General features: G+C 55.5%; 2 protein-coding genes across 8 annotated transcripts in view; both read left to right on the forward strand.

Moving 5' to 3' along the window:
• Positions 1-3,122, forward strand: part of OSBP2 (oxysterol binding protein 2) — a 273,029-nt gene extending 269,907 nt beyond the window's left edge. For all 7 annotated transcript variants that reach the window (XM_074206362.1, XM_074206361.1, XM_074206355.1 and 4 more), the window contains one exon: positions 313-3,122. In XM_074206362.1, coding sequence (XP_074062463.1) covers positions 313-455 — 143 coding nt within the window. In that variant the 3' untranslated portion in view covers positions 456-3,122. The remainder of the gene's footprint in view (positions 1-312) is intronic.
• A 5,256-nt stretch (positions 3,123-8,378) lies between these two features.
• On the forward strand, positions 8,379-14,963 carry LOC141501926 (uncharacterized). The gene is made up of 8 exons (XM_074206363.1): positions 8,379-8,611; positions 10,164-10,221; positions 10,845-11,519; positions 11,613-11,733; positions 11,827-11,917; positions 12,493-12,632; positions 12,879-13,086; positions 13,380-14,963. Exons 1-8 carry the CDS (start codon positions 8,579-8,581, stop codon positions 13,803-13,805), a joined length of 1,752 nt encoding a protein of 583 aa, XP_074062464.1. The 5' UTR covers positions 8,379-8,578; the 3' UTR covers positions 13,806-14,963.
• The last annotated feature ends 5,231 nt before the right edge of the window (positions 14,964-20,194 follow it).

The raw sequence follows: 20,194 nt of genomic DNA on the forward strand, positions 1-20,194 counted from the left end.
AAGGTAGACACCTCGGTCTTAGGGTCCCATAAGGGCCAACAAAAATAGACCCAGTCAGAGGTTGAGTCTTGCTGAGCTTCTAAAGGTGAGCTTCTAGGAAGGTAGGCTTGGGAGCTGGATCCCCTCCTCCCCTCCTGTGAAGAACCCAGACTCCCCGACCCAGTTCATGACCCTTTCCCTTGATTGACATGAGGAGCCCCAAGCTGGGAAGCAGCAGCAGATAGCAATGAGAAGGGGATAGAAGGGCCTAGATCAGGGTTGGGGCTCCCGAGGCTCCTGACCACAGGCACCCCTTGTCTCCGGCATCCCCAGGGAAGGAAACAGACCTGCACACGCCCTTGTGGTTTGAGAAGAAGGTGGACCCCTTCACAGGGGAAAAGGCCTATGTCTACAAGGGAGGCTACTGGGAAGCTAAGGAGCAGCAGAACTGGTCCATGTGTCCGAACATCTTCTGAGCGGCTGCTCCCAAGCCAGCCTGGGGCCTGCCTGATTCCACCCGCCCCTCAGCGCCCACCAGCCTGGGAAGCCGGGCAAGAAAATAAGAAACCCAACCCTACATGCAAAACGCAAATACAACCCACGAGCAGACCAGGGATTCAAACGTATTTTTTTATGCACTAATGAAAATCGCATATTGGATCTCCCTTCCTTTTCTCCCCTCTTCTTCCTTTTTTTTGCTGACAGTGACTTTTTCCTTTGTGGGAGTAGTTAGTTCCTAAGTAAGTATGGGGAGGACAGGCCAAGTCTGAAGTCTGCATTGGTTTAGCTGGCGTGTATGCTCTGTCCTCTGCCCAGCCGTGCAGAGAGGGCTAGGGGTCTCCTGGGAGTAAGGTGGGCCTCCTCTCTAGCTTTGTGGTCCATCCTAGAAAGATCCTCATGGATCTTCTCCCCAGGCCATGGCACCCAGGCCCCCCACACACACACACACACAAAAAAAAAATACACCTGAGACACTCTCACTCAGGGCTCCCTAGGAATCCTCTTTTTTTGGACTTTGTTGTTTGATTTTTAAACTGTTGATCTCAAATTTCTTTCCAGCTGTGATGTTTAGTAAATATTTTTAGTACAGCACTTACCAGACAGTTTTTCCAAGTGTCCTTTCTTGCCCCAGAAGTCTCCAGGCAAAGACATGAGCTGTAAGAAATCAGCAAGCGGAAAGCCTCTGGCCTTCGTGGTTTTGTTGTCTTAGCAGAGGCAGGAATCAGTTTGTGAGTCCTGAGGGAAGCGCCCGTCCTCTTCTCAGATGTCCTTCCACTGCAGCTCTGAAGCTGTTCCTCTTGGTGCTCCCCCAAACACCTCCCGGCAGACAGAGAGAGGACTTCTCCCTCTCCTTCACCCTTCCCTGGCCTAGGCCGAGCCAGAGCCCTGAGGGCTCCAGCAAGAGCCTCAGCTGGTGCTATGGAAACTACCCTAGATTGCCAGGAGCAACAAATATCTTGTTCCCAGAGCTGACCAGATACCACCATGCTTGGCAGCAGGTGAGGACATGGGCCCCCACCCAAAAAGGGGGAAGCCTTTAAGCTCCAGGGATTTGAGCAGCCACCAAAGTGAAGTATAGTGTTTCAGGCCCCTTGGAGCTGGGAGTCAGTCTCTTTGTGGACCTTGAGCTTGCCCAGGATCCCCAACGAGCCCCACAAACAAATTCTGTGGGGACCTTAGAGGCCAGAGCTTCCAGCCAGAGACAGAAATGCCCCTCCAAAGTCCCAGTATCACAGAGAGGAGCCATCAGTGGGTAGGGCACTGCCCTGGCAGGGGTCCCTAGTGCAGTGTATTCCCCTTCCTGAATCTGAGCCAGCTCGAGGGTCAAGACCCTCTCCAAATCCCCCCACCCAGCCAAATGGGCATCCCCTCCCCTCTTCTCTCCCCTCTCCCTGGACCAATTTCCTTTTCATAAGATAGCTCAGGGGACCCCTTCATCTATAAAGGAAGAAGCAGAGACCCAGAGTGGGGCGGTGGGTTCTTAGCAGAGCAGATTATAGAAGCAGTATTCAAACTCTTGTCTCACAACTCCAAACCTAGGCTGCTTTCCACCCTCCCTCCCTCCCTCCCAGAGTCTTTCCAAATCCATCACTTGCCCAGAATCAGGCTGGGGAGAGGCCTCCAGAGGCCAGTCACTAGGCCTGCTTTTCTACTGTGATGGGACATCCTTGGCTTCCCTGGAGAGCAGGGTTCATCATGATGCCAGGGGTACAGCCCTAGAATAGACATCAGAGGGTCTAGTTCTCCTAGTAATGCTACTGCTTTCTGCCTCAGTTTCTCCAGTTGTCAGAATGGGGTTGAGGACAGCATGATGTACTAGAGAAAGGCTTCTTCGAAGCCCAGGAGGCCCTGAGTTCAAGTCTTCCACCCAACAACTCCTGGCTGCAGGACTTTGGACAAATCAGTTCATTTTCTCAGGGCTCTAGACCAGTCCCTAAGGCTGGATTGCAGAGAAGGTGCTGGCCTGAAGTGGGAGTAGGAATTTCCGCTCCCAGAACTTCTCTCTACTAATGGTATCCCACATCCAGGCCTCCTTAATTCTCTGACATCTCTGTTCCCCCAAAATAAGGACTCATGAACAAGGCTTGAGCACCTCAGTCCCTGTCAAATGTGAGCTGGAGAAGGTTGGGGAAAGGGAATGGGAAGATTGTCTGCAGGTGGCCACCCCCAAGTCCGAGGGAGCCTTCTTGAATGGTAGCCAGGGATGCTTAGGCCTAGCAGCTAACCTCTGCAGAGCCCCAGGCCTTAGGAGAGCTAGGAGCAGGGCCTCCCCCTCCTCCCTCCTCTGTCTGCACTCCACCCTGGGTCGTAGAAACCAGCAATAATGAGCTAACTGTGGGATAGCCTGGGGAACCCATCAGGCTGCAGACACCCTGGGAATGACATCATCTCCATTTGGACTGGGGGTTATGGATGTGTTGGTGGACGTCAGGATGCCCTCTAACCTGGTCTTTCTTTGCTTCTAATGTCTAGATAGATACTATATGTGCACAGATATATATATATATATATATATATTTGACCTACCTAGGTACATAGGGAGCTATTTTGCTTAGATTTCTATCGTAATGGAAAATGATGACGACAGATGTCCCTGTCTGAGTTTTGGTTGAACAATAAATGTATTGCTGAGTTTCTTTCTGTCATTCAGGTAGGTTCGATCTTCTCAGCCAGGGAGGCACGGGGAGAATTGGGTGGGTCAGTGGCGCTTCCTTGGAGAAGAAGCAAGGCTTCCCTCAAGAGTCATAGCTTCATTTTCCAAAGGTAATCGAGGGCACCGTGGCTCTCCCCCACATATACATCTTTAAGAGGTGGGTCCACTCCAGGTACCCTGGCCCAAATACAACCTGATGGCCACCAAGATCCTGGGGCCCTTCCTATTCCCCAACCCCCAAAAGGTATCATCATACATCTATACCGCAAACAGTCTGGTGGGTCAGACTCCAACTCCCTCCGGATTTAGTTCTAGAGAAGATGTCAGTCCTGGTGACTGACTTCCCTAACCTTGGACAAAAAGGGATTTTCAGGGTATGTTTCTTCCTTATTTTTTCATTTAAAAACAAACCAGCTTCACCATTATTCCTGGTTCACTTTTGATTCTAAAAATTGGGCTTCTTCCACTCTTAAGATCCCTTTGATTTTTGTCAAAAACAGCCTAAAATGCAAGTCTCAGCTGCCTTATTTCTCCTTGGAATGTGTGCTTGCAACCCCAGGATAGGGCAGCCCATACCGCCTCCCCTCCTGTTCTATTCTTCCATTCCCTGCTGAATTCCAGAAGCCAGGGAGAGGGGAAAAGTCTGGGCCTGTTATCCTGGGGAAGAGGTGATTTTTTTTTCTCAATTTAGAAAATCCTATTCTCTGCCCAGTCTGTCACTATCTATCAGTGCTGTCAAAAGTAATGAGAAGGCATGACCTGGGGAGGGGTCACTCCTCCCTGGGGCATTCCCAGGGGTCCTCTTCCCCAGATGGACACCACCTCTTCCACAGTCAGGGAGCCAGCTGCAAAATAAGCTCACCTGGAACTCCTGCCCTCAGAGAGCTCCCAAGCACCTACAAGATGAAAGAAAGGTCCAAGCAGTGGGTGGGAATTGAGAAAGTGCTCCTGACTAATGTGGTATAGGGGACAGCATGAGGTGGGGTGAACCATCACCAGGGACCCTTTGTGAGTTCAAATCCAGCCCCAGACACTGCCTAGCAGAGTAGCCCTGGGCAAGTCTCTTCACTGTGTTTACCTCAGTTTCCTCATCTGTAAAATGAACTGGAGAGAAGAAAATGGCAAACTACTGCAATCGCCTTTGCAAAAAAAAATGTAACCAAACAAGAATGGGGTAATAAGTCAGACATGACTGAAAATGACTCAACAGCAACATATTGGGGGAATGAACATTTTGCCTCAAGTGAATTAGAAAAGACAGATGGGATGGTCAGCTTCACAAAGGCACTGGTTAGCTGGTATTGTGGGGTAAGAGGGAAAAGTCCTGGACCAGGGCCTGGGTTCTAATCCTGCTTCTGCTTTTCGCAAGTTGTGTAACCCTGCAGCTAAGCTTCCTCTTCTGTATAGAGAAAGGTTCAATTTCTGGTTGTGCAGGTAATCTGGTGCTCCTCACAACATCCAGGAAGTCTCTGGATTCGACCTCCCCCTGATCAGAGTCCACTCTCCCGCCCTGCCCCAGGTGTTGTGGAACCAAGCAGCTAAGGCATCTTCTCAGCTCCCCCCCCCCCAACAACCAGGCTCTGCATCGCACTTTCCCCCCCTTCTCTTTCTCTATTTCCTTCCTCTTCCGAGGCTCCTTCCTTTCTGTCCTCCACTCCACTGCCAAGATGATTCTTCTAAATTGTCATTGCCTTCATGTCTGCCTGCTAGTCATTGACCTCCTGTGGCTCCTCCGACACCAGACTTTGTTCATCTTTAGCTGATCTGGGTCTTCTTCCTCCCAAGGATACTCGTCTCCAGTCCACCACAGCCTTTCCAATTGCTCTCTCCTCATCTGCTTTCCGTGGTGGTCTCTGAGTCCCAGATGGAATTCTGTCTTCTATAAAAAGCCTTTCCAGGCCCACTTAATTCTACTGTCTTCTATTGATGACTTTCTAGTCATCCTGTCTATGACTTAACTGTGCAGAGCTGTTGGTGTGTTGGCTCCCTCATGAAGACTAGGAGCTCCTTGTGGGCAGAGAGTCTTTTCACCTTTCTTGGTATCCCCCAGACCTTAGCACAATGCCTGGCTCATTAAATGTGTTGATACTGAATATTCTATGCTGTCCCATACTTTGGAATAAACCATAATCCCAGGTCAGTTTTTAAATTTTCTAACTTAAATTTTCTTTGAATTAGAATTCTGATTTCCTTAGTGAAATTCCTTAAAACCTAGGCATTCTCTCTCCCACATCCTTTTTAAAGCCCTTTTATTAGGTTTGTAAAGACAGGAAAAAAAAATTTTTTTTTTCTGATTGGTGATCTGTGTGTATTCTTTCATTTGGCATTTTATGTTCCATCTTCAGAAGTTTTGAGAAGTTTTACTATTTCTGGAATTGTGATGTTTAGGTTTTTTTCATCTTTCACTGGAGAAAGGGATAGGTTTGAGTTCTGTCACAAGCCCAAGGGAAAATGCTAACAGGATGAGGTAGGAGGTAGAAATTATCCTTCTCTACTGGACCTCAGGTTGGGTTCTTGATGTCCTGGAGCCACGGTGTTGATTTCCAATAGAAATGGGACCTCTGAGTCAGAAGGGTTGCATATTGACTTAGAAAACCACTAAACAGCATCATCTCTGTGCTACTGTATCTTTTGCTAAAGATTTCCCAATTAAATTTAATCTGTTCAGGCAGCCTGTGGCAGTGGGATTGACACCTCTGCCCTAGACCATGGAGATGACTGAAATTGCCTTGTCTCTTGAGCATGGTTTCCTATTTTGGAGAGATTTGAAAGGTCTTAGGGAATCATAGAACATGTCACATGACCTGGAAAAACACATTTTTTAATATTTTATTAAACTTTTGACTTATGCATTCTCTCCCTTCTTCCCACTTACTCCCCCTATTGAGAAAGCAGGTTATTTGATTAAAAATGTGTAGTCTTACAAAACCATAATAGTCATGTTGTGAAAGGAATCATAGGTCCGCCCCCAAAAAAAAGAAACCTCAAGAAAAATAGTTTTTAAAAAAATGCTTCAGTTTATATTCAGACACCATCAGCACTGTCCCTGGGGATGGAGAGCATTCTTTTTGTGTAAGTGGTTCAGATTCGTCTTGGATCACAGCAGTGCTGAGAAAAGGTAAGTCATTCACAGCCTCTCATCCTCTAATACTGCTATTCCTTTTCCATATAATACCTTCCCCATTGCATCTGCTCATGTAAGTCTTTCCAGGTTTTACCAAGGGCATCATGTTCACCATTTGACATAGTAGGGAAAATACATTCTTAAGAGACTTTATTAGCCACTCATCATCCCTGATCAGAAATATCAGATGCCTTATTTTATGTCCAAAACACATTCTCACCTTAATAAATGTTAATCTATTCCTTTCCCAAATGAATGTGTTTGACTTCTCTTGGCCACAGGGAGGAAATGCCACCTGTGCTCTTCTGGTCTCAACGTTGCAGGGCTTTTTAGGTCGCTGCAGCAGCAGCGACAGCAGCATCTGTGCCCAGGTGAACCATCAGAAATGGAGAGCTGCCCCCCACTTGGGTGGCTTCTCTGTGTGGTGTCTTGGACACAAGGAAAGAGAAAGTACAGACTCCACTTTTGTGCTGAGTTGCCAAAGAGATACCCCGCTTCTCCAGAAATGGCCACCCCTCCTCCTGCTGCTGCTCTTCGTTAAGTTGTACAAGTTCTGTGACTGCAGCTCTTAACTGCCAAAGCCAGTGGCCTTTTTTTAAGCCCTCTACTCTCACTCCGGTGCTCTCAACTGAACGTCTACTCTTCGAAAACTCATTCCTCTCTTGGCTTCTGTAGAACTGCTCTGTGGAGCATCTCCTCCTCCTATGACCATTTCTCTGTCTCTTTTTCTTCCCTTTGCCTCCCTGTCTCTGTCCCTTTGCCTGTCTTCGTCCCACCTTCCTTCCCCGCACCACCACCCCCCTTTTTCTTGGCCCTCGGTCTCTTTCTCACCCCACTCCATTTTCATCTCTGCAGTTTGACTCCCAAATCTGATCAATATTTTCACTCCAGTTAGTTGGCATCAGCATCAAAATGGCGTTTGCCTCCCTGTGCGTCTCCTCACAGATCTGTAACATGCATGCTCTCCCCTCTCTGGGCCCACCTCCTCCCGTATTCACTGCCACAGCATCTCCCCATTCGCTGCCTTCACTCCTGTAGCCATCACCTTAGATGAAGCTTTTACCTGCCCTCACCTAAGGAAAACGCCCCTCCCTCCGTAGAAGTGCCCAATTCCCCAAGTGCCAAGCTGTCGGAACAGCTCAGCAGCTGGTTTTCTGGTCTGCTTTGTCCCTCCTTGGGTGGAGGGGCAGAAAAGAAGGTGATGTGAGAGCAAGAGAGCAGAAAAATCGTAGATCAGAAACCCAGATTCACCCGTGGCCCTGCCCTGCTCAGAAATGAATGGCTGCATTTCCTTCACAATAAAATAAGCGGCACAGGGCGGAACGGCAGCCCCTCTGCTAGCCCCAGGTGCAGTGAATAAAGTACCGGCCCTGGAGTCAGGAGGTCCTGAGTTCAAATCCAGCCTCGGACGCTAGCTGTGTGACCTTGGGCAAGTCACTTCACCCCATTGCCCTGCCAAAGAAACCAATGGACTGCCAGCTATCGGCCAGACTCTCGCCAAAGAGGTCCAGGCCGCCAAGGAGAGAACATTCCTGAACCCTTCCAAGCTCTGAAGAGAAGGAAGGCAAAAGAAGCCTGCTTACCGTGGGGGGCCGGGGGCGCTCAGCCACAGGAGGAGCCTGGAAAGTGGGGAAGGAGGACGTCCACGGGGGGACCGACACGGGGGCACCTCCACGGGGGACCGACACGGGGGACCGGCACGGGGGGACCGGCACGGGGGGACCGGCACGGGGGGACCGGCACGGGGGCACCTCCACGGGGGACCGGCACGGGGGGACCGGCACGGGGGGACCGGCACGGGGGACCGACACGGGGGACCGGCACGGGGGGACCGGCACGGGGGCACCTCCACGGGGGGACCGGCACGGGGGGACCTCCACGGGGGACCGGCACGGGGGCACCTCCACGGGGGACCGGCACGGGGGGACCGGCACGGGGGACCGGCACGGGGGGACCGACACGGGGGGACCGGCACGGGGGACCGGCACGGGGGACCTCCACGGGGGACCTCCACGGGGGACCGGCACGGGGGCGGGGGACCTCCACGGGGGACCGACACGGGGGGACCGACACGGGGGACCGACACGGGGGACCGGCACTGAGCCGCCGCGCTCCACGGAGCTGAGGCCAGGGAGGCCGGGGTGGGGCCTGCGGGCAAGGGCGGGGGCTCAGAGGGGTCTCTGCCCCCCCAGACGCTTGTAGTTCAGGTCACCGAGCCCGGGCTCTAACGCCGGACCGGGCTGCCAACCCCCTCCCCCGGTTGCCCGGCGACCCTCCGCGTGGGGCGGCTGCTAGGAGACGGGCGGCGCCTTCCCAAGACCATGTCCGGCTGGCCTCGGCCCGGAGGGGCGCCGGTAAGCTGGGGGGCCGGGGCGGGACCCCTAGCAGTCTACCCCGGGCGCTTCTGTCCGGGTCAGGCCCCCAGACTCGGTGTCCCCCCCGCCCGGGCCGGGGCGACTCGGGCGCTGTCCGAAGTCCTGCCCGAGGCCCCCTGGGGCTCCGGGGGCTGAGTTAGGCCGGCGCCCCACGCAGAAGGCCACCACAGAGCAGTGGGACCCCCCGGGATCCTCAATGCTGGGGGCGCAGCACCCCACAGGGAGCCATGGCCAGCGAAGCAGAGGAGCTCTGGGCTAGAGGAGGGCATGTTGGCGACACCGCCCAGTGCCCAGTCATGCAGCTGCTCAGAGAGGAGCCCCCTGGTCAGTGAGAGGCACAAGCGGCACAGCCCCCCCCCCGGGGCTGCCTCTGTCCCTGCCCTGATGGCGGGCACCAGGGGCACCCGCTCCCAGCTCCGAAGCTCAAGCCCAGACCTGCCCTGGCAAGGCTCCTGGTGGCCCTGGGCCAGCCCCCTTAGAGACGAGCTTGAGAAGACGGGCGTAGGCTTGGCACGTTCCCCAGAGTGGAGGGGGAGCCTGGGTTCCCCCAGACCCCTGGGGCCCTCTGCGAGCCATGGTGACAGTGATGTGGGCCACGCCAGAGCCCCATCCCAGCTGCCAAAAAGACCCGAGTTCAAATACTGCCCCCGGCCCCTCCTATGCCTGAGCCTGCTTCGGTCAGCTCTCCACTGCGCCTCCTCTCTGAAATGGGGGCCATGAGAAATAGCCCCCCCCAGGCTGTCCTGAGACTCGGGGGTGATGTTTGTTTACATTCAGCCCAGAGCATAGGAGCTGCGGCTTCCAGGTTGGATTTCTTCTCTTCCCCTTTACTCTTGTGCCTCAGGAAGGACTTAGATCTCTGCCCTCAGGAGGCCACTGAAACCCCAGCTCTGCCATCCCCTGTTCTGAGACCCCTCCCAGCCCTGCCATCCCATTCTGAGACCCTTCCCAGCCCTGCCATCCCCTGTTCTGAGACCCCTCCCAGCCCTGCCATCCCATTCTGAGACCCTTCCCAGCCCTGCCATCCCCTGTCCTGAGACCCCTCCCACCTCTGCCATCCCCTAAGACCCCTCCCAGCCCTGCCATCCCCTAAGATCCTTCCCAGCCCTGCCATCCCCTGTTCTAAGAGCCCTCCCAGCCCTGCCATCCCATTCTGAGACCCCTCCCAGCCCTGCCATCCCCTGTTCTGAGACCCCTCCCAGCCCTGCCATCCCCTGTTCTAAGAGCCCTCCCAGCCCTGCCATCCCATTCTGAGACCCTTCCCAGCCCTGCCATCCCCTGTTCTGAGACCCCTCCCAGCCCTGCCATCCCCTGAGACCCTTCCCAGCTCTGACATCCGCTGTTCTGAGACCCCTCCCACCTCTGCCATCCCCTAAGACCCCTCCCAGCCCTGCCATCCCCTAAGATCCTTCCCAGCCCTGCCATCCCGTTCTGAGAGCCCTCCCACCTCTGCCATCCCCTATTCTCACATCTCTCCCAACCCTTTCCTGTGTCCCCATCTCTGTCTTCCACCTGGCTGCTCTTTCTACAGGTTTCCAAATCAAGGGTTCAAGGGAGTCAGGAGATTGCACCCCTCAGCCAGAAGCCAGGTGAGCGCCAGCCCTGTCTGTGACCTCCCAGGCCCCAGTGTCCAAGCATCAGAAGCAGCATAACGGTTAGGCACCCTCCCGGAGGCGGCCTCAGTGATTCTCCATTCTAGGAGGCCAAACTGACCCCAAGATTCTGTGACCTTGCCCCCTTCCTAGACCATCCGCTCCATGGGTCCCATGGGAACCAGAGCCTAGCATGGTGGTTGGTCACAGCAGGTGTTCAATGTTTGTTGGTTTTGCTACATTTTATGACTGGAATTTCATGATCCAAGATTCCGTGGCCAGAGGCTTAGAATACCTGGGAAAGGGGGAGCACCGTGGACTTGGGGGCCTCCAAACGCAGGCTGTGTGAGCTGAGAAGGGCCGTAGAACAGAGGGGCAGAACTAGGAGGTGAGGGACCTTAGGACAAGGAATGTCAGAGCTGGGAGGCCGTGGAGGGGCCTTGGAAGAGGGTGCCATGGGGTCGAGAGCCAGCCTGCAGGAATGTGAAGCCAGGAATGCTGGGGCTCTGTTGTCTGGGAGGCCCAGGGCTCAATTTGTCTTCCCAAAGAAGCTGCTTTCCCAAGACTGGACCCCAGAGGAGGGACCGGTTCCCCAACTCCCCCCCCCACTCATCCCACAGGTCCCCACACTTGGGCCTGCCAACCTGACAGTGCCAAGGAGGCCCCACCAACTGGGCCATCCTGCCTCCAAGATGAATACATCTGGAGGCTGACCCAGCTCCTAGGTTCGCTGCCCCCCAGTCGAGGAGAGCTCCTCCCCTCCAGCTCAGACTCCATCTGTACAGAGGACTTTGCTGCCCACTTCCAAGAGGCCATGGTAGAGCCCCAGGAGGAGGCGGCTCGCACCAGGAGCCTAGAGTCCTTGGGGGGCCACATCTCCCGGGTCAGCCAGGCTTCTCTTCCCCAGCCCCTCAGCTCCCGGGGTGACCAGCAGCCCCCCAAAGAGGGGGGAACTGCAAAGTGTTCATCTCCTAGCCAGGACACCTCTGCAGCCCCCCCAGAGGCCCCCAGCCCCAGGCTTGGCACTGCGGGGGGTAGATCTCTGCCCTACTTGGGAGGCCCCTTCCCTGACAAGTGTAGACACAGAAGAGATGCTGGGCTTGCATCAGCAGGAAGACTCAGTGGGGGCTCAGGGGGCCCCAGCCCCCACCCTGGGCACAGGAGACCCCGGCTCCCTCCTCCTCCCCCCCACCACAGAAGAGTCCGCTGGGCCCCTGAGCCGGCCCGGAGCCTTCTGCCCAGTGATCCAGCCTGGGAGTCTCCAGCCCTGAGGCAGCTCTCCAGGCCTTTGGCAGGTAAGACGACCTGGGAGAGATGGGGGGGTGGGGGGGTGGGGGCGGCAAGGCTTACCTGCTTCTGGTCCGGCCACGCTGTTCCTTTCTCTTCAGGAACCCAGGATCCTAGGCTGTGTCCGGGTAGGCTCCCAACATCTCCATGGGACCCTGAATCTCTCCTCCCGGTCTGCCCACTGGGAGACAGGGATCTGGGCTCCCAGAAAGAGGAGCCCAGGTGAGGCAAGGGAAGGGCCGGGAAGGGGCCTGGGACTGCCTGGAAAGGGGATGGAGACTTCTGAGCAGCTACCAAAGTTCTCTGCTTTTCTAGCCTTAGTCACAGAATGGGCCTTAAAAAAGAGCAGGAGATGCCAAGGGGCCCCAAGCCCTGGAAATGGAGCAAGAAACCAGAGAGGCTGAAGGTGAGACCCTTGGTCCCAACCCAAGGGCCCCAAGCCTCTCTTCTCAGGCATGAGGGATGGGGTCCTTTCCTTTCCTACAAGATGAACCGCTTTTAACCCCCCCCCAACCCCGGGGACTCTAAACAGGGCTGGGAAGGAAGAATCCCACCGACCCAGGAGTTGAATGGGCAGAGGAGAGACCCCGGGTGAGCCTTCCAGTCATGAGACTGGAACAGTGGAGAGAGCTTTGGGCCTGGAATCAAGAAGACCTGAGTTCAAATGTAGCCTCAGATCCTTTTTGGCTGCATGACCCTGGGCACTTCACTTCACCTGAACCTGCCTCGGTTTCCCCCCTCTGTAAAATGGAAAGAATACTAATATGTATCTGATTGTTGTGAGGATAGCATGGACGAGAGATCAGGAGGGCCTTGGCCACATCAACCCCAGCTCTCAGTACTATTATCCCATTTCCCCTGGGAAGCCAGGATGACAAAAGTATTAGAAAGAGCAGCCGTGGAAGGAGGGCGGAGGAAGGAGGAGGTAGATGGGGGTACACCCAGAGCCGTGAAGGGGGACGCCTGGGTCTCTCTCCTCAGGACAGAGGCTCCGGTCAGCTCAGAGTGACAGGGGCTCCCCACACCAGGCCCCAAGTATCCCAGGCAGATTCTGGTACAAATGCGAGACAACAGGAGCTGAGGCCCAAGACTCCGACCAATGTGGAAGCAACCAGGCCAGGGTAAGCCCCGGGACCCTGAGCCCCCCATGGACATGAGGTCAGGCTCCCCTAATAGGGATAAGGGAAAGGTTAGCCTGACCTCAGTCCGATCCAGGGGGCAGGGGAATGACTTCAAACAAGAAACCAAAGTCCAGAGACAAGAAGGAAGCTGCCCAGGGTCACACAGCAAGCTGGGGCCTACCTTCCACCCCCCACTCCTCGCTCTGTCATCCAGGATGTGCCAGAGTGACGTCTCTTTTCTCCCAGGAGCCCTGGATCTGGGCTGGGGCTACTCAGGGCCCTGATCGAGGCAGTCCGCCGCCGCCTCTGGGATGTGGATCGGCAAGCCGAAAGCCTGTGCGAGGCCATCCGGGAGCTGCAGAGGGACAGGCTCAGGGGCTCTCCAGGGGCCACAGCCGTGGCGCGGTCTAGCGGTGGAGAGACAAGCCATCCGAACCCCTGGTTCTGCACCCAGGTGACTGCGCCCTTCCCTCCTGGCCTTTGTTTCCCCATGGTTCTAAAATGCCCTTGGGTTTCCAAGGGCCACAAACGGGAGACTGGGAGGAGTGGCGTCCCTTGGGTTTCACGGATGAAGATGCTGAGGCTCAGGGAGGGCTGCGGGTTCCCCACAGTCACACAGCTTAATCCATCTGAATGCCGGGACAGGAAGTGCTGCTTGGCTGCGTGGGTAGGTGGGCAGCTGGGCAGGGCTCGGGGCAGGGGGTGCTTAAGCTCCCATGCTTTCTCCCCACCTCACCCCCATCACAGCCAGCATCCGTGCCCGATGGCAGCCAGGGCCCAGAGCCTGTGCAGTGGGCCAGGAACACAATGGGGATGGAGGAGCGAGTGAGCTGGTGCGGGGACAGGGGCCCCCCTAGCCCTCGAGAGAGAGAACAGCTCCCAGAGAACCACGGCATGTCTGGGACTCAAAGAAAACCCTCGTTGAGCAACATTAAAGGGATTTGGAATGAAGGGAAAGACAAATTACTTTCAGATGAAGGGGAGTCACCAGACAGAGGCCAGGGCTGCTATCTGGGCGGCTTGTGGGCCCCGGAGCTTTGGGAAGTAGAAACAGGAGTCCACAGACCCCCATCTGCCCCAGGCATCCCCTGCCCTGGGGGGGAAGCTGGGGTAGGACCAAAGAAGGGCCCCCCCTTTCCATCAAAGGTCTCCCGAGGGCTCGTCTCAGTCTGAGGGGATTCCTGGGAAGCCAGACCCTGTCTCTGGCCTTAGCCCGCGCAGCCCAAGGACCCCAGGCATGGAACCCCCGATACGGGCAGTGATGAGTGGAAGGGCAGGCCCTCAGGACCTCAGCGAACACCCAACCTCACAACTTGTCAACAAGGGGGCACCATGCCTCTGAAGATGCCCAAGAACGGGGAGCTCGCCACCTCCCAAGGCAACCCTTTCTGCTTTGGGGTGGTTCCAATAGGACATTTTTCTTGACCTCAAACCCATATCTGTCCCTTTGCCACCCCTCCTCCCCCTGAGCCTCCAGCCACCCAGGGGTCCTGCTTCTGCCTTCATGGGCCAAGCCGGACTAAGCTGATCCCTCTTTCCCACTGTCAGCCCTTCCTGTCCCTGGTTCCTTGAACCTCCCTTTCCAGGCCCATCCCTGTCCTGGTCACCCCCTCATTTAGAGGCTTCGCAGCTGATTGATCCAGGAGTCCAGTCTTCCGTGTGGGGTCTGATGAGAGCGGATCCTGGGATTACGTCCCGCTCATCCTGAGCCCAATTCCTCCACTGATTGAGCCAAGGGCTTCCGCGACTGCCGCATCAGGCTGAGGATGCCGGCCGAGCTCGCAGCCCACTAAGACCTCCAGATGATTTTTTCACAATGCTCTCTAGCCATGCATCCAACACCTTGAGACCCTGTCCCTATGAAGACTGAGAGGAGAGAGCGCCAGAGATGGAGTCACAGGACCCCGATAACGGTCCTGCTTCAAAGCCTTGGACAAGTCATTTCCTGGGTCTTAATTTCCTCGTCTATAAAATGGGAGTATGGACTTCAACGGCCCTAATAGCACCAAATCCATGGTCCTATAAACATTTATCTCTATTAAATTTTTCCATTAATAAGCCCCCCTTCTCTCATTTCCACTCTACCTCCTCCCCCTGCACCCTGAAACCCCATCATCCTTGCTCCGGGCTTGGGTTGGCCAGAGTTCTCAAGCCCTTCAGAGGTGCCTGTCTCGACCGTTACTTCTTGGCAATATCACTCTCCCAACTCCGCACCGGGGTCGTCCTCCTTGAATCTGACCCTCAGTCCTTAGTCACCCCATTTGTCCGTCTACTGACCTCCTCTCCCTAATTCTGTGCTCTCTGAACATCTGATGAGAATGCCATCCATGCCTACCAGAGCCACCGAGCACGCCTGGGACAGGACCGGCCCCAGGGGCTGATAGATCCCGGGAACGCCCCTAGAGGCTGCCATATCACCAGTGACCCATGAATGACCACATTCAACCGTTGGATCCATGGACTAGATTGTCTGGCCCGTAGTTCTCCCTTTCCCACAAGAGACTAACGAGACTAAACGGGGGGCTAGACCACCCGGAGCCCTCAGAGAACTGGGATGCCCAGCGTCTGGGGGATCTGTGAAAGTTTCCCTGGGGAAACACTGTGAAGAGCTGAGAAGGGACGAGAAAGGGTGGGGGAGGCAGGGAGGTACCACCAGCCCCCAGAAACAGGAGAGGGACCCCACCCCAGGCCACATTCCCTGTTCTACGGACCCTCCCAGGGTCAGCGTGCGGGGCCTGGAGTTATGAGTTCAAATGTAGCCTCTTGAGACACTGGCAAGGGGTGAGACCCTGGACAAGTCACTTTGCCCCATTTGCTTCAGTTCCTCATCTATAAAATGAGCCGGAGAAGGGCAAAGGGAACGCCTCCAGAAGCTCCACCAAGAAAACCTTGTAAATGGGGTCATGAGTCCGACAAGACCCAAAAATGACTGAACAACAAGGGTCCTCCCGGCACGACATCCTCTAAGGACCCCCCACCATGACCTTCCATCATTCTCCCACCAGTAATCTGCTCCATTCTTCCCATCTGGCTCCAAGAGCCCCCCCCAAAGGTGTATAAAGATTAACCCCCTGAACTTTCCACCTTCCAGACCCTCAGGCCTAGAGTCTCCGCGGTGGACCGGTGAGAGCCAGAGCACAGCAGTGGGCAGTGGTGTCCGGAGTGGCCACCAGAGGGCAGCCGGGGAGGCTCCAGACTGTCAGTGGCCAGGAGCCACGGGGAGATGGGCATGGGTCTGCCTCCCCACCAGCCCCCAGACAAGGCGGGGTCCAAGAAGTCCCCACTTAGAACCAGTTTGGGTCCTAGAATGTGACACCCCAGCCCCGCTGCAGGCCGCCGCCGACATCCCCTGTTCTGAGCCCCCTCCCAGCCCCGACACCCCCTGTTCTGTGGACCTCCAGGCTGCCATCTGTTTTCAGGTCCCTCACCTGGGAATGGGACCCCTGAATGTCAACATCAAGTCAGGGCTGCCCCCAAATTCCCCCCAGGGCCCCCCAGCCTTGGCTCGGAGCCCCCTCCCTCCTGCAGCACCCATTCTGCTTTGGGACATTTTCTCAGGATGGGGCCTAAATCCAAGCTGGCCCCTTCCCCCCCGCCCTGTCCTTCCCTCTGGAGCCAAGCAGAGCCAGACTGACCAGATGACCACATCCCCTCGGAGTCTTCTGTGCTCCCCAGGTTCTCCAAGGACCCTCCCCCCAACATCATTCTGGAACTCAGTCTCTGTCCCCCAGTATCCCAGGAGCCTTTTGTTGGCAGGTTCCGGCTGGTGCTGCCCTTCCTCAGTGGTGGCCTCACATCCGGGTTCCTTTCTCCCGGCCCCCCTCAGGCTCTCGGGGTTGTCCCCTGAGGACCTATGACTCTGTCCCCTCAAAATGCCCATGGTGAGGGGAGGAGGACCTCTGAATCTCCAACCCCCATGTGCCTCTCCCTTCTCTGCAATGCATTGCCATCCCTTCCCCGAGATGTCTCCCATCTCCTCCCAGGCTCCGATGGGGTGGGGAAGGGTCTCCTCTGGCTCCAGGGTCTGTGTCCCTGCCCAGGGCCCAAAGCCCTTAAGCACTTCTCCTCTGGGCTCCTGTGAACCCCAAACCATCTCCAATCTGATTCAGACTTTGCTGGGGGGTCCCCAGCCTTCCTCAAGTCAAGGGGGGATCCCTGACCCCAGGGAAAATCTGCCTGGGCAGACCTAGTCCTGCCCAGTCAGTGCCACCCCCACGTCCCTTCCCCCATCCCAGAGCAGGACTCCAGGAGGAGGGGGCAGGCCTAGGGCCCAGCCCAGGTGGGTGGAGTTCTGACCTTTCCCATAAACAATGTGGCCCAGGCCCCGAATTAGCCCATTTTCCTCGGTCCCAGCAGGGACGGGCTGGCCCTTCTGCTGATGAAGCACAAATCCTCCGCCAGGTCCAGCTCTACCCCGCACCCACCCTGTCCCTCGGCTCCTCAACTGGCCCAGGCCCCACCCATTTCCTATCCCTGCAAACAGGGACCCTGTGGGCACCCCAAGGCTGGCTCCTTGGGGGCAGGGGAGGGCGACTTTCAGGAGGTTAGAGAGGGGACCTGGGATTTTGGAATGTCAGAGCTTAGAGTAGGGGATGTCAGAACTGGGGGGGCCTCAGAAGAGGGGATGCCAGGGCCCGGCGGTCCACCATTCTGGACCTTGGTATGGTCTTGGCAGGAAGCTGAGGCCTGTGGGAGCCTGGCTCAGCAGTCTCAGGATGGGGGGGCAGGAACCCCACTGGGCCCCTCAGTTCATCACCGGACCCCTCGTCATTGTTGCCAGGCTCACTGAGGCATGGAATGGGGTGGTGACCGAGGCTGCCCATTCCTCTCCCAATTATTTCTCTTGGGAAAATAAACATGCCCTTCCAGGAACTGTATCCCGAGACCCAGTCCCGAGCGCAATGCCAGGGTAAATAACGGGTCTCTGAGGCAGCATCTTCTCTTCTCCCTCTCTCATGGAGAGCAGAGAGAGAGTCCTAGGCCCAGGGTCCTCCCAGCCCCCAGGACATGGAGGCAGGAGCTGGGGGACATGTGGCACAGAAAGGGGCATCTCCCTCATTTTGACAAAGGGGGAAACTGAGACAATGGGGCTCAGGAGCTCACATTTCCTTGGAAGATGGGCTGAACTGGCCTAGAATCCAGGGGACCAGGTTCTTCTTGTCCACAGGGAGAACCTCTGGTCTGCCCTGTCTGCAGGAGACTCTTCCCAGCCTCTATCACCCTCCAGGTGTGCCAGCGTGCCAGTCCTCACATGGCAGTCACTGGATTCACAGAGAGGGAACCACCCCAGAACTCAGAGCACCCAGGGAAATGCCGGCTGGCACCTGAGTGCCCAGCCCAGAGATGGCTACAGTCCCTGTGACTCTCCCAGCCCACCCTTCCATAAGCTGAGCCACGGGGCGTGGAATGCCAGAGCCAGGAAGGACCGAGGACACTGAATCCTCGACATGGGAGAGACCTCAAAAGCCAAGCTGGAAGGGACTTGAGAACCTTGAACGTCAGAGCAGCAGAGCCCTTAAAATGCAGTTTTGTTTCCTCAGTTTCCCTTCTATAAAAATAAGAAAAATGCCCTTTTTGGTTAGATTTCCCCCTCCCTTTATTTCTAAGGGGAAACGCTGCTCAGTGAAGGAGGATCTGGACTAATTTATTTCCATTCAGGGACCCTGCACCTCTTGCCTCAGAGGGTCCTAAATCCTGGTCACCCCGGTCTCATCCTTAAAAAATCCCTGGCTACAGCCTTCATCCAGAGACAGGGGTTGGGGTCCTGCTGGCTCTGCACCTGAGTCCTCCTCCAGCCGCAGCCTCGTCCATCTCCCAGAGGCTCAAGACATCACCCCCTGCCTCCTCCAGCCCAGCCTTTCTCCACTTTCGGGGCCCAGCCCATTCCTCAGGGACAGATGGAACAGGATGCTAAGCTGATGGGATGGGAGAGTCAGACACATTTTGGGCTTGTGTTGGTTTTGATTTCTTTTAAGAATGAGGGTCCTGGGGCAGCTAGGTGGCACAGACAGTTAATACTTACTTAACTCAGACATACTGACCTAGCTGTGTGACCTTGGGCAAGTCACTTAACCCCATTGCCTTGCAATAAAAAAATGTATGAATGAATGAATATCTAAGTGGGAAACTCAGCAGCTATGTATAAAGAATGAGTCCTCAGGGGCGGCTAGGTGGCGCAGTGGATAGAGCACCCGCCCTGGAGTCAGGGGGACCTGAGTTCAAATCCTACCTCAGACACTTCATAATTACCTAGATGTGTGGCCTTGGACAAGTCACTTAACCCCATTGCCTCACAAATAAAATACAAAACAAAACAAAAAGAACGAGGTCCCGATGGCTAGGCATCTAGTCCAATAGAGGATGCCCCAAGGGGGATCCAAGAGACCTCCTAGTTCTGCTTTATTTGAAAGGAGAGTTGGGGTCAAGGCAGCCCGGCCTCGGGAACTTGCAATAAGAAAGGAACATGGGGTCGCAGCCAGGAGGGCTGGAAGGCGGAACCATCCAGACCAACCCTCCTATCCTTCCGAGGAGGGAACTGGAATTAGAAGTCAGGAGAGAAGAACCAGTGGGCTTTCCCAACCATTACCCATGCAAATGAGGAAGAATGAGGATTCTGGGCCAGTTGTGAGATAACAAGGGAAGGAAGCTGGGGATAAAGGGAGACGGAATCTTGCCTCTGACTCCGTTGTTCACCTTGATCAAATCACTGGCCTCCTGTAAATGGCAAGTGATTCCTGGGTCCCTATAGGCACTGCAGCCCTCTCCCTGATTCCCCATCATCCCTCAGGAGAGAGAGTCAGATGCTGCTCAGGATGGCCACCTTTGCCAGGTGTGAAGAGCCTTGAAATGAGCAATTCCCGTCCCACCAACTGCTGCTCTGGGGGGGCTCCAAGGGACTAACACCTGCCTGGCCTAGGGCAAGAACTAATTAAAGGGGATGCTGAGGCCTGAGCCCTGCCCCTTCCTCACCTGGGCCCCCACGTCCCCTAAGGCAGGGTCCTAGACAGTAGCGAGGTGTTCATGAGGAGAGAAGGGACAGGTCCTGGAGCAGTGGAAGAAGGAATCCAGGAAAAGAAGGGGAAATTGAGGAGATGCCCATCCACTGGGGGATGGCTGAACTAGCTGTGGCCCACGGACGGGATGCAGTATTCTTGTTCTGTGAGAAACGGTGCACCTGGAAAAGCCTGGAAAGACATATGTGAACTGATGCTGAGTGAAGGGAGTGGACCCAGGGGAACCCTGTACACAGGAGTGGCAATCTTGGGGGATGCTCGACTAGGACCGACTTGGTCCTTCTCAAGGACGCAGTGATCAAAGACAGTTCCACAAGACTTGTGACGGAAATGCCAGCCGCGTGGCTTGGCCCTGCCAGATGTCAACTTATATTATAAAGCTTCAGTCATCCAAACCGTCTGGCAAGAAGCAGAGCGGTGGACCAGTGGAATAGACTAGGAGCAGCATCAGAAAACGATTATAGTAATCTGCTGTTTGGTAAACCCAAAGAGTCCAACTGTTGGGATAAATCTCTGATAAAAAACTGCTGGGAAAATTGGAAGTTAGTA

This window comes from Macrotis lagotis, chromosome X (assembly GCF_037893015.1).
Source record: "Macrotis lagotis isolate mMagLag1 chromosome X, bilby.v1.9.chrom.fasta, whole genome shotgun sequence".
Lineage (NCBI taxonomy): Eukaryota > Metazoa > Chordata > Mammalia > Peramelemorphia > Peramelidae > Macrotis > Macrotis lagotis.